This window comes from Monopterus albus, unplaced genomic scaffold (assembly GCF_001952655.1).
Source record: "Monopterus albus unplaced genomic scaffold, M_albus_1.0 scaffold107.1, whole genome shotgun sequence".
Taxonomy (NCBI): Eukaryota; Metazoa; Chordata; class Actinopteri; order Synbranchiformes; family Synbranchidae; genus Monopterus; species Monopterus albus.
The window spans coordinates 130,664-144,502 of NW_018127987.1; the positions used below are offsets into that span (position 1 = coordinate 130,664).

Here is a 13,839-nt window from a genome sequence, read left to right on the forward strand (position 1 = left end):
ATCTGCGGCTCAACACCCCGTCCCACTTCAACCTGGTTATTCACTTCCTTGTAAGATATCACTGTAAATAAACTGAGCACTACTTGCACTGAAGTCAGCCACCTGGGTCCGTCCTTTTTTGACTCACTCACCTCTGTGTCCGAGCGGATCTAACAGAACCAAGATACTGCACATCTTAAAATTTTGATTTTGACCTTACAGGAAGGTTACAACAATTCATCCTGAGGGAAACATGTCAGTACCAGTTTTGTTGTAATTCATCCAGTAGTTATGAAGACCTTTCTCTCAAAACCACAAAAGTAAACGTGGTGGTGCTAGATGAAAAGTCTCCTATAATCTCCAAAGTCCGTAGAATTTACCCTCTGGAGACCACAAACATCTGGAGAAAATGTCACAGCAGTGCATCCAATGGTTGTTGACATATTTCATTTTTGACCAAAGGTGAAAATGTGAAAGAGACGTGTGTTTAATGTATTGGGTAGTTGTCATTTTTCATCATATAATCTTTGTTTTATAACTGAGATATGTCATGGCCTAATGCGTAGGTGCTAAAATAAATGCAATTAATGGCCACACATTGAACTACATCCACAGTGGCATCCAACAGAGCAATCATCATGTATATTTAATAAATTGGTTCTGTAGTTCAAACCATCAAATCTTGCAAGGTCAAGTAATTCAGTCATCATATTCATTTTTTATGAAGCCTAATAAAATATGTGAACTTTTATACATGTTTTAGCTTTAATACAGCAACAAAATAAACAACAACATAAACATAGACAACAATACAAGTATATTAATATCACCTTCACAGTGTTGGAGAGTAACCTTCATGTGTTTCAGCTTCCACTGATCAGCAGGTTTGAGTCAAATCAGTCTGAGATCTGCTGGGATCAGCAGCAGGCTGAGAACACATAGTGGTGTCCCACATGTCAAACTGATATCTGAGCAGATTTGGACGGATAGTAAGACCATGCACACAAACTCTTCATATGTAGCCTCTGTACTACCATTCTGCTGTGTTTTATTTTACTGTAGCATATGTAATAAAACTACTTATGTTAGAAGACCCTTCCGTAGGATGCAGTATTGTAAGATCATTATGTCTGAGCAACATTTTCATTGCAATTGATTAATGTAGAGCTGACAGTAGCCTTCATATCAGTTTGAAACTTCAGACCAGGGTTCGGATATACACATTTGCAATTCCCAGAGGGGTTTCCTAAATGGTTCACTTGAATAACTGCAACTGACTGTTATGATGTTGAATTTTCATAGTGGCCATGTAGAATTTATTGGTAGTTAGAGTGGCAGATAGGCCTGGTGATAACAGAGATTTATTGGAATTGGGGATGGGACCATTGTCACTTCATTTCTTTCAGATTAGCATGAGAAAGGAGTTTGTGGTGAACCATTGATATGAAACTCAAAGCATAACTTTTGCTGTGAGAGTCCTGATCTATGGTGAAAGTCTGCCTGCTCATTATGGCTGCACTCTGTCAGCACCAACTAATTACCACTCCTCTTCTGTCTCCACCCCGTCATTCTCAGTTTCTACATATGTCTCCTCCCTCATGGAAAGATCATATATAGTGTGCAGGCCAAAAGGATTTCACTTCTCTTCAGGGACATTCTATAATAGGTGTTGTTTCCTATTTTGGGCGTTGTGACTGATTATTGGCAGAATTTGAGGAGTAGGACTTTTATTGTTTAAGGGTAAGGTCTAAAAACTTTATTTTATTGCATTTTATTTTAGAAAAAAATACAAAAAGTCAATTCTCGGGGACTAAATGATGAAATACAGTAATTCCTGCCTGCAGGTATAGACTTCGTTTCTCTGTAACCAGAACCTCAACTCTTTATTTTGTTTTTCTCAGTTGACCATCGGGAGTCAATGTCTCCGCCTCTGGCCAGATCTCTTCCAGCCCTGCTCAGCCACTGGTGGCACCAGCTGAGGTTTCGCCATGAGAACAAGAAAGGATGGGACGAGGTGTTGGATGAGATGTTTCTGCTTCACATCAAACTGTGAGAAATGTATCAAGCGCCACTAGCCACCACTTATAAAAATGAACTGGTTAGGAAAGGTTCATACGAGTTGAGAGGAAGGTATTGTAGTTAGGAATAAAATAAATAAGTTAAGGTTTCTTGAAACACATCAATTTAAAAAAGTAAAAAAAGATGTACAAAAATATTGAAAGTTATAAAACAAGGTAAATATAGCATGGTTTTTATTTGTTTTTATTTAATGTGTTATTAGTATGTTAAATCATATACTATACTTTCTTTAGTGAAAGATTTACATATTGACAAATGATTTACTTGTATGTTTGTAAAGATCATTGGTTTGAATAACTCTTCAGCCAAATAAAATTATTAGAACAGGTAAAGTGTCAGGATAACATACTTGGATTCAGCCTATACCTTTTTCAGTCTAACATGAATATTGATTATTGGGATTGTTTTTATTTATTTTGATCGATTTGTGTATATGTAATTTTGTTATGCAAGATCAAAATATTAAATCAATCCATCAAAACTGAAATATGTCAAAGTGAAGGACATTCAGTTGTAAAGTCTAATCTGATTAAATAAAGTTTAATTTGGTGTTTTTCTTTTGTCCTTCCTTCAGCACAAATGACATTCCTCTCTTCTATGCGGCTAAAACAAACAACGTTGCTTGTATCAGGAAACTGCTAAGCTTTGCATCCACTAACATCTTTGAGAGAGGTATGACTGAGCTGTGAATTTTAACTTCACTGTGTTATTTCAATGTGGTACAGTGTCAGTTGTACTTTATGAAGTTGTGATCCTCTCACTCAGGTGCTCTTGGAGAGACAGCGCTTCATATTGCTGTGATGAATGATAATGTGGAGGCAGCAGTGGCTCTGATGGACGGGGCTCCTGAACTCATCAACGAGCCCATGACCTCTGAGCTTTTCCAAGGTTGGCATACATTTTATTGCACATGTAAATGCACAGAGGTAAAAAGTTTCTAGCTTTATGGTCAACAAATAAAAAAAATGAATTTAAGAAACAAACATGGATTGTGGGCAATTTAACTCATTCATGTTCTTGCATTTTGGTGCTTCTTTCTCTCAAGATCCCTTATTAGCTACAAATAAGTATGAAACCTTTTGTTTTTCAGAATTGGGCTATCAGTAAATAAAAAAAATTTAAATGTGAGTAGTTGCATTCTATATTTATAGCAGACTTACATTACATACCTGCTGAAGTTTGGTTAGCCATGAAAAAATACAGAATATGTTTTTACAATAATGAATGTGTCAGGTATGATAGCTTTATTACAGAACAATAATTTAAAAATGAAGGAGGGACCACTATGCTACTAGCCAGGGCATTCTCTATTTTTAGCTAACATTAGCTCATCTTTGCCCACAGCTGCTGATAACAATGCAGAACAGCCAAAGACAATCCAGTTTCTTCAGTTTTGAAACTTTGGATTCTAAATCTCATATTGCCTCTCTCTTTGAGAAACGTTCTTGCCTTTGTGTGTCTGGGGCGTTTTGAATGAATGCACACTGTGTTTTTCCAAAGCTGGTTTTAATGAATGCTGGGAAGGTGTGTTTGATTTATTTAACTTTGCATGTTCCATGGGTGGTGCAGATGCAGCTACTGTATAAACCGTAAGGAGGTAAAATAATGTTAACCTTAATGTTGGCACTTAATTATTCCCTCAACTGACTAAGCATTGCTGTACACTGTTGATTTACATCATTTGAACATTCACATTATCCTGAGAACCCGCCCGGCCCCACACACGGTGTGGGGCTGAGTGCAGCCACACTGCTTGCACCCCCTGATACTCCGCCAGTGTAATGCAGTATTTTTTTATAGTGTGATATGATTTGAATACTTCTTCCACCAGAGGTTACACTTAAGCAAATAGACAGCAGTTGAAATTATAAACAGGTAATTCACAGTGATCTGATATATGCTGTCTGTCTCTGCTGTCTCAGGTGTCACTCCCCTCCACATTGCTGTTGAAAACCAGAACATTGATTTGGTCCAGCAACTTATTAGTCATGGTGGTGATGTGGCTACACCTCGAGCCACCGGGCTGTACTTTCGGAAGAGGAGAGGAGGACACATGTACACTGGTAAATCAGCATGAGCGAGCCTAAAATGTACAGGGTGGCTGTATCTCAGGTGGCCGAGTAATGACAAAGCTGATGGCTTGATCCCTTCCTGGCCACTTGTACAGATGTCGTTAACAAGACATTAAACCCCAAACTGATCAGAACAAAAAACATCAGTTATTTTGAAGCAAAGTATTTAACTAACTTGTAAATGTAATTATATGTCATTGTGCTAAGTGAGGCAAGACAGATTCTGGTTTTCAAAATGTACATTTGGTCAACAGGTGAGCACATCTTGACTTTTGCTGTATGTGCTGGGAACAGGGATATTATCTCAATGGTAATTGATGCAGGGGCCAGCACCAGGGTCCAGGACTACCTAGGTATGAAGAAGAGTATTGTTTCATATATGTTATATAGTCTGACAGTTCTTGTTCCTCTTGTGTCATGTCTACTTTTTGTCTTCTTGTCTTCTCTCTAGGCAACACAGTGCTTCATATTTTGGTTCTGCAGCCCAACAAGGTAGCTGCGTGCCAGTCCATCAACCTGATTATGGCACGAGATGCAGAGCTACAGGAGCCAGTGCCACTCGACATGGTGCCCAACCTCCGAGGCCTTACACCAATGAAAGTGGCTGCCAAAAAGGGAAACATTATGGTGAGTAAGCATGAGAGGGCGCAAAAAGTAAAATCCTAACATGAAAGGTGGAGCAGATTATTTCACCTTTTCCTGTCCTCACTTGTGATTCGCTCTGTCTATCTCAGGTATTTGAGGACATAGTTAATAGAAGGCGTAAATTGCAGTGGAGTCTGGGCTGTTTTTCTTCTAACCTGTATGACCTGACAGGGATTGATTCCTGGGCTGACAACATGTCAGTGCTGGAGCTTATTGTGAGGAGCCACCACAGAGAGGTATATATATATATATATAGAGAGAGAGAGAGAGAGAGAGTAATTAGGTAAAATGATGGACTTTTTGTCAGAAAAAATGACATTGAAGTGATGCTTAGAAGAAATTCAACAACTTTTGTTTTCTAGGCGATGTTGCTACTGGAGGTGACCCCAGTGAAGCAGCTGCTCAGTCTGAAGTGGAAACTGTATGGGCAACATTACTTCAGGTAAAGTTTGATGTCAAACTCTGAAGTAAAATATCTGAGTTGTGCACATGTCCAGGTTTGTTTAACAGTGTAATATTTTCCTTTCTTGTGTCAGGGTGCTGATTATCCTATATCTGGTGTACATCGGGATCTTCACAGCATGTTGTTTTTATCGTCCTCTGATGGACATTCCAGAGAACTACACAACACCAATCATAGGCCAAACCATCTATATCCAGAAACCACTCACTGTGTGTTGGAGTTATGACATAAATTTGTTTATGCTGGACCAAAAACAAATCTCAGCAGTGATTGAATGCAGCTAAATAGCCTGTATTTATTCAAGTACTGTACTTAGCATTGTTTTGAGCTATTTGAGTTTTACTTCTTTTTTATGTAACATTTTACTTTACTACATTTATCTGACAGTTACTAGGTACTTTACATTCAGATTTTACATGTAAAACATATGATAGTTTTTAAAAAATGATACATTTTATCTAAACTAAACTTGTAGATGATCGATATAAAGTAGTTAAAATGAGCTCCATCTTTGCCAGCTAAGTTTTATGCTGAAGCTTAATGCAGGACTCCTATGTGCAATGGAATATTTTTATATCTATATAGTGGTATAGGGTCAGGAGCCAGGGCAAGAGTTACCACAGTAACCCTAATCATTAGAGGCATTTCTCTTAAGTTAAGGGGGACAGATCTTTTTATGCTACTTGCTTACAAGTTTTAAATAAAGACTGAGTCCTTATGATAATATTAAACCAAACAAGCAAATCACAAATACTACAAAACTAATATGACATTAATATTAATACAAACTATCTCTTCTTCCATGTCTCAGGAATGTTATGTGACTCATCAGGACAAAGTGCGGCTGGCAGGCGAGATCGTCAGCCTCCTGGGAGCTGTTGTAATGCTGTTGGTTGAGGTGCATTCATGAAACTATTTTCATCTTCCTACATACAGTAAACATTATTACAGTGCATTGCATATACACATCCTGCCTTATTGTTTTTTCCAACAGCTCCCTGATTTACTGAGAGTGGGAGCAAAGCGCTACTTGGGTCAGACTGCACTGGGAGGCCCCTTCCATGTCCTCCTGTATGTACAAACTGCTCTGAGAAGTGAAATGAAGCCTGCTATACTGAAAAACCTTCTAACCTTTCTGTTGTTGTTTTGATCAGTATCAGCTTTGCATGTTTGGTGCTGTTGCTGCTGGTGTTCAGAGTCTGCCAGGTGCAAAGAGAAGATGATGTGATGGCATTATGTTTGGTTATCGGCTGGTGCAATGTCATGTTCTTCTCCCGAGGTTTTAAAATGTTGGGTCCCCAGTCCATCATGATACAGAAGGTAGGAGACAGCTCAGCATGGGCATAGATACAGTAATGCGTGAGCTCATTAGAAATATTTTCTTGTTCCAAATGTGCTTGTACTGGCATGTTTTGGAAGCAGATATATTCAATTGTTGTTTTGGTTTTTGAGCTATCTTGTGTCTCATTTGTCTGTAGATTATACTTGGAGATCTGGCATTGTTTATGTGGCAGATATTATTTATGACATTTGGTTATTCTTGCGGTGAGTATATTCTGTGAAACTTGACCAAACAAACCTTTAACCCTCACAAAGCTTGACAATAGAAATTTAAGCAACATCAATATTGTCTTGTCTGTTTTGCTTCTCAGGCTTATGGGTAGTGTATATGACCCAGGACCCTAGTGGTATACCTTCATATGCCAACTTCCCCTTTACTCTCTTCTCTGAGGCTGTGCTTGGTTCGGGCATCGTAAATATGCCTTGGGATCCCACCGTCTATGCACCTCCAGTCGTTTATGTGATGCAAGCTACCTTCACAATGAATGTCGCCATCCTTCTGGTAAATATACTGATAGCCATGTTGACTGACACAGAGTGGAAGGTGAACAAGCAGAAAGAGTCCCTCTGGCGAGTTCAGGTAACACATACATATGGACTTAAAAAGAATTAATCTAACAAATATAAATGCACAGAAACACCTTAATGTCCCTGTGCATTTCTGTGTCATAATGAAGAACTATAATGATGTTACGCAGATGCTGTCTACAATTTTGATGGTGGAGAGGAAGCTGACACCCTTCCTGTGGCCTCGTTTTGGGGTATGTGGGCTAAAATATGGTCTGAAGGATGCCTGGTATCTCAGGTAAGAGAGTCCTGCAGTGCCAGGAACAGAAATAATGACATGTGGAAAAAAACATAATAAAACTTGCACTATATCTGAAGTGCAGTGACAGTATAAACTGTTCTTAAGTTTACTGGTGTGTGTTGAGACAGCCCTGTAGCGTTTGCCCGAGGGGAGCCACTCAAAAAGATAATGTCCAGGGTGAGCGCGCTGTTTAATGAAGCTGTGTGCCTTGTTGAGGCAGTGCCTCCCAGTCAATGTCTCCCAGGCTGGGTAACGGACAGCCGAAAAACCTCTGAGCTGTATAAATCACTCTTTTTAGTACCTTCCTATCAGCAGTAGTGCAGCTGCCAAACCATACCACAGTGCCATAACACAGCACAATTTCTATGGTGCAGAGATAGAAGGCAAGCAGCATGTTTTCTCCTGAGTATTTTGAGAAAGTGTAGTCATTGTTTGGCCTTCTTTACGATTACTGTCATGTTTTTACACCAGGACAGGTTCTCCTCTATGAGATACTGCCAATATTATCACTCTCCCACTTACAAACTACAACTTTTGTAGTCTGTATGTATAGGTGGAGGAAGGATGATAATAGTATCAGTAAGAGAGTGAGAGCTGCATGTCTTATTCAAAGCCCAACATGACTTTAGCTGCATCACATTGAAAGCTGCTTAGGTTATGGTCACTACATAAACATGTTTCCCTGTAAGCAAATTACTGTTTCCCAAAAAAGCATTCTATATTATTACAGGTTATGAAAATATACTTAGTGAAATAAAGAGTGAGTTTGAAAAGTTCAGCAGAGGGAGCACCAGAAACTAAATAAAATAACTGTAAATAACAGTTTAAATGTATTTGTCTCAAAACACCTGTGACTGCTGGTTTACTCTGTTATCTTTGAAGGCTTGAGGAAAAAAACCACAGAGTACGATACTTCTCCAGTGAGGATGAAAAGAAAAATGAGAGGATGGACAACACTAACCCAAGAAAAAAGCCAGTCTCAAGAATTCCTGACCCCAGGCCTAGAAATGCTGAAGGGGATACTCTAAGAGGGTGGCCGCTGATTCGCCACAGAATTTCAGATTTTGAGATGGAGGTAAGACGGTCAAAACAGGACAAGGACATTAAATATGTCTAGAATAAGATTCTGCCTGTGAACCTAAAAAGCATTTTCTGAGACTTCCCATCATCCTTCAGTCCTGAACCTAACTACTGATGAGTGAGCAATGCTATAAATGACTATACTATATATATATATTATATTGTTGTATATTATATTATTATATTACTATAAATGACCAGAACATGATTTCATGGTGAAACAATCCAGCCACAGCTCACTCTCTTTTACGCACAATGTTTGAACATGTTTTTATTCCATCAATCTGAATTTGTTGATACGTCCTCACTGTGGAGCCTTCAAAGCTCTATACATCCTTGAATTGTTTTGTTGTACATTTTGTCAGATTTCTGTCAGTTCCCCCAAAGCAGGGGAACCTGTGTGGGTCAACTCTGTTGGCAGTTAACTGTCAAAGTTATCTATTACATTCAGTTCAATATATACAAATAACAGATTTTCCAAAAATGATGTTTCTTGGAGTAAGGTAATTTCCCTTTGAACATACAGCATCTCTCTAACACACCAGTCAATTAATCAATTATCATGCACACAACTTTGTTTGTGATGTAGACAGTTAATAATGTCCTTAATGTCTTTCAGGCAGGCCTCAGCAGATAATACTTTTCCTTATGGCAGTATATTGCTCCATTGAAAGACATTCTTATAGCATTTCAGTTGCACCTCTATACAGTTCAATAACAGAACTCCGCATCTGGAACACAGAACGTCCACTGTCCAATTTCCAGCAGTTTGAAATAGACGACTGAAAGTCTTTTCCATTACTGTGCATCCACGACATCTCTCCATTTAGTCCCACTCAGTGTCCTGCTCAAACAGCAGCTGTGGCCGTTGTAAGTTTGAGTGCATCTGACAGGTTGCGCTGTTTGACTCTGGAGCTGCTTATTGTTTCTAAATGAGACTCGGGCACCCATCCTCGATGCCTGTCAGTCAGTCTGGTCCCTTCTACCCAATCTGTCAAAAAGAAATAATTCAACACAAAGCAACTGAGTGGTTATTTTCTACTAATACAATTAAACAGCAATGGCACCTTATGCAGGGGAACAATGACAATTTAGTGTGATGATCTTACGGTCACTGGATTGTTTGTGCACTAGAATGATATCAGCTTTTTCTAAGGACAGTTCATCAGGCTGCTGGGCAGTAAAAGCTCGGATACACTGCATCTGTGGGTAATCTGTATGGAAAAGAGAGGAAATGTTAAACCTACAGTGATAAAGATCCTAAGGTCACTGTGACAAACTATAAAATGCTTAGAGGGAGAAGCCCCTAAACACCTGTGATCCACCCACACAGGTTTTTATTTATGCTGAGTGAACATTATATATATAGTATTAATGTGTTATGTACAAAGATAGTTTCTGTTAAACTTTTCCAGTATCTTTTCACACTGGGATAAAATCTTGTACACAAAGCTACAGCATTTCTGGTATTTGCTGATGACTGCAGTGCTCTTGCTGATAAAGAGCACGTCTGCAAACTCAGTTCTTTTTCTGTCAGTCCAGTTAGTCGCTGTTATTCTTATCAGTGCTTTATTGAGAGTCCTTGGTGAATTTCTTATATTTGTTGGTTTCATAGCCTCACATTTAATTATACAATAGCCTGAACAACACTGCCAAAATTTGTTCCAAAAACAATTGTGGTGTGAAACAAAAAGACCTTTTTGTAATCAACAAAACATCCAGAAAGCATTGGCTATATTTAGCGGTTTTAGCAAGAAAACTTTCTATGTTGCCATTAGGGCATCATTATGCTCTGTCTTTTAATGTACATAATTAACACACTGCCTGGTTGGTCTCAGATTGTAACAGTGTCAATACTGGATTTTATTTGCAATGCACTGCATGTGATGCAACATTTACCAAGTTTGTTGACACTTATTTCTACCAAGTGGTGGATTTTATAGGTTTCAGAAATCCTCCATAGTCCCTGTTTATAATTTCAACTCAGAGGGGCTGACACTTGCCTGCTTGCAATTACTGTATGAAAATGAATGTAGCTAATAGATCACTATTTTCTACCTGGTGCACGACACATACTGTCTGCCATTTTATTTTAAATAAATTAAATGAAAGTGGAATTGATGTACAGTTTTAACAGTTAAAAAAATGTAGTTGTACTAGTGTCACTCTCCATTTGCCAGATGTGTAAGTTAATTTCATGAGACAATGCAGTTTTTGTGAATGCAAAATGACATTATGACTGACTGTTATGTAGGGAATATGTGAACAAGGTAGTGATGTCAGACACAGCTCTTGACCAGTAAGCAGCAACACAGCACTTTGTAACGTTTAAACCAGGATAAGTAGATTACCTTGAGCTGCAGAAAAGTCTATTTCAGGATGTGGCCGAGAAAGGGCTGATATCCAGCGTAGCTTATCACTCCTGAGGGAACAAAGCAAAGATGGGTGTATCCTCTGCATCTTTTTTCCCACTTTTGTGATTTAACAACCAAACTCATCTGGTCATCAAAATTCCAAAACATTGCTGACTATGCCCATAGGTGCCTTGTGTGTGGAATTTAGACCTGAGCTTAGCATTGCACCCTATTTCAGGAAAATAGAGCCCTCAGTCTCTTACTCTGTGTCGGTCCATAGCAGCAGAGATTTCTGCGCCACGCGCAGCCGGAACAGGTTCTTCTGTGAGGTGAGACGTTTGGCACGGCAGTTCTCTACATGCACGTCTACTACAGGAGAGTGGTCGATTACTATGAACCTTCCCCCTCTGGAAATAGTACACAGTGTAGGCACAAAAGAGAAATAAGATGGTGGGAGAACAAAAAAATAAGACTGAAAAGACAGAAAACTGCAGATATGAGAAAACAGGTTGTAGAAATTGGTAATGATGGAGATGCCAGTTGGTGATGGATTATTCTAACATCACATAGCATGTTTGCAGACTTACTCTTTTTGTAGTGAAAGCAGCAAGTAGTCATTAAATAGGTGCAAATAAACACTCCTCTCTGTTTCCTTTAAAGAGAAATCCATCAGCTCAGTGACCGGTCCTTCCTTTACCAACCTCCGAGACTGACTGATCAGAGGAAGAGTCTGTCCCAGAGACACACAAAAAAACTGTAGTAAAAAAAATTATACTAGCATATTAATTTTTTGAACATTACATTTTATTTTTCTACCTAGTATTCATCACTGGACGGAGTTTGATACGTCATATGAAGATGGCTCAGTTGTGTTAGTGTTTTTTCACAACGAGAACTCAAAAAGTCGTAACCTAGAGCTTCCCAGACCTGTAATCTGGCAGAACTTCAGTTGAAGTGTTTCCACTGATGCTTTTCCACAGCATTTTTCCTAGTGTTGGTCCCTGTTTACACAAGGACCAGGCTGTGCTCCTCACATAGACAGCTGAGCAGAGAGCACAATGCTCAATCACACATGCAACACAAGGAGACTCGATGAGCGGTTTATCAAACAGCTGCTGAACAAACAAAACACAAACTTGCAGCCCTCAGCTGCAGCATGCGATCAACTCGCTGACATCCCTGTTTTACCTCTAAACCAACAGGTGAAGTCCGCATTTACCTCTAAACGAGTACGAGTGAAGTCACCATTTCACCACTAAACCAACACGAAGTCCCTGTTCTTCCTCTAAACCAGTGAGTGTATGTTCACACACTGCTGATGTTTAACCAATCACAGGTGTGTCATTCCTGCGAGCACCCACAACCTCCTCTTGTGAGTTTCCAGAACTTGATTTAGTTCAACCTCCTGAGGGGTGCTAATTTAGTTCAACCTCCTGAGGGGTGCTAAAACAGGCCAGTGGAAACAAAAACGGAGCCCATGACAAGAAGTACAAGTTCAGTTACTGGTTGGTGGGTTCGTACAGTTGAAAAGACCTAATATACTCTATGGATTCATCCCAAGTCTCTTGTAAGCGCTGTCAATTCCCTCATTTTGGTATTTTCCTTCTGTCTTAGTCCCGTCCTTGTAAGATGTGAGGAAAACGTGAAGAGAGAGAACTGAAGGAAACACATTATTAATGACATGAGATCTTTCAATTATCAACTGATTTCTGATAATGGGGCGTGTTGATAAAAAAAAAAAATCATCTTTGAAGTATGGTCTCGTGTCTCCATAGTCATGGCTCCTCTAGCAGCCTCCTCGATATAAGAGACTTAAAACGTCCTCAGTTGACCAGAACAACTTCCAGATTGACTGAGGACCGAGAACATAGGAATGATTTTGGCCACGTTATCTCATTATCAAAGCACTATACTTGGGTCATGTGAAGACAACTGTGCAAACTCCATCTATTGATGAAGACACCAAAATATCCTTGATAGCCCCAGAAAAACCTAGAAAGTTGAACTTGAGTGAAGATAGTTTTGTCAAGTTATTGTTGTAGAATCCATAAACAACAGTACAAACAGAAATAAGTAAACTGATGTTTGCAATTAACTATGTTTTTCTCTATTATCACATAAAACTCCACACCTCAAAACCATCATTACTTTGTTTTTAATTATCTGTTTTTAATTGCAGTCAGCTTGAAATCAGTATTTTGGACAACATAATTATGTAAAACTAAGAATATCATTATGAGATCATTTAATTTCCCCCTTTATCACTGGTTGTCATTACTTACCCTGCACTCAAAGTCCACCCTAGCACTAAGAGTGACCAAGGACTCAATGTTTTTCATCTGAGAGATACTGTCATTACTCTCTTGAATCAGCTAAAAGAGAGATGAATGAAAAGAGACATTTGTCACCAAGGAGTTCAAGATATCCAGGATGCTTATCAGCAATATTAAAATGTCATTCTCCTCTGTCAGTGTACAGTGAAAGGGGCATCTTACTGTACCTTCTCCAGAAGTTTCAATGCCTTGATGGCCTGCGTTGCCTCTGCAGTCCCTGGAGTTGTTCTCTTCACAATATTCTGGAGAGAAATTGTGTTTGCATGTCAAGGTTAGATAGAAGGGTACATGACTGGACATTTTGTGAACCATCAGCCTCTGGAGTTTCAGAGAGGCTGCACACACAGACCTGGACCAGCAGCTTCAATCTTGTGATCCTTTGGAAGGGAAGGACAAGGAAGGAACGAAGTGGAAGTCTCTGACAAACAGGACTCGCCTCTAATTTCTCCACAATCCGCCTGAACCTTGGATTCTCATTCCTGAAAGAAAAACAAACTAAATTAAAGACATAAAAGAAAATGGCAAAGGTTTTTGTGAACAGGAAATCATATTAACTGCCCGAACAGAAAAAAATACAAATGCTTGACTGATTTACATGAGTCTCTGGAAGGTGGCATCCTGATAGGACTGGTTGGTGAGGTAGGGCACATAGACCATTTTGAAGCGCTGACAGTGCTGAGCAATG

The 13,839-nt window shown here is 39.2% G+C and overlaps 2 protein-coding genes across 2 annotated transcripts in view; one reads left to right on the forward strand and one right to left on the reverse strand.

Annotated features, from left to right (window-relative positions):
* The window catches only part of LOC109966163 (transient receptor potential cation channel subfamily V member 6-like), a 15,966-nt gene extending 2,900 nt beyond the window's left edge, over positions 1 to 13,066 (forward strand). Inside the window, exons 2-18 of the mRNA XM_020610810.1 lie at positions 1,881 to 2,028; positions 2,633 to 2,730; positions 2,824 to 2,946; positions 3,981 to 4,121; positions 4,385 to 4,483; positions 4,582 to 4,757; positions 4,865 to 5,011; positions 5,138 to 5,217; positions 5,312 to 5,447; positions 6,050 to 6,136; positions 6,233 to 6,309; positions 6,393 to 6,558; positions 6,717 to 6,783; positions 6,891 to 7,159; positions 7,278 to 7,384; positions 8,270 to 8,462; positions 12,024 to 13,066. Of these exons, the coding sequence (XP_020466466.1) occupies positions 1,898 to 2,028; positions 2,633 to 2,730; positions 2,824 to 2,946; positions 3,981 to 4,121; positions 4,385 to 4,483; positions 4,582 to 4,757; positions 4,865 to 5,011; positions 5,138 to 5,217; positions 5,312 to 5,447; positions 6,050 to 6,136; positions 6,233 to 6,309; positions 6,393 to 6,558; positions 6,717 to 6,783; positions 6,891 to 7,159; positions 7,278 to 7,384; positions 8,270 to 8,462; positions 12,024 to 12,080 (2,154 nt within the window). The 5' untranslated portion in view covers positions 1,881 to 1,897 and the 3' untranslated portion in view covers positions 12,081 to 13,066. The remainder of the gene's footprint in view (positions 1 to 1,880; positions 2,029 to 2,632; positions 2,731 to 2,823; positions 2,947 to 3,980; positions 4,122 to 4,384; positions 4,484 to 4,581; positions 4,758 to 4,864; positions 5,012 to 5,137; positions 5,218 to 5,311; positions 5,448 to 6,049; positions 6,137 to 6,232; positions 6,310 to 6,392; positions 6,559 to 6,716; positions 6,784 to 6,890; positions 7,160 to 7,277; positions 7,385 to 8,269; positions 8,463 to 12,023) is intronic.
* Positions 13,067 to 13,082: 16 nt separating this feature from the next.
* Positions 13,083 to 13,839, reverse strand: part of arhgef5 (Rho guanine nucleotide exchange factor (GEF) 5) — a 7,325-nt gene continuing 6,568 nt past the window's right edge. Inside the window, exons 6-8 of the mRNA XM_020610839.1 lie at positions 13,504 to 13,633; positions 13,322 to 13,396; positions 13,083 to 13,193 (exon numbers count right to left, since the gene is read on the reverse strand). Coding sequence (XP_020466495.1) covers positions 13,083 to 13,193; positions 13,322 to 13,396; positions 13,504 to 13,633 — 316 coding nt within the window. The remainder of the gene's footprint in view (positions 13,194 to 13,321; positions 13,397 to 13,503; positions 13,634 to 13,839) is intronic.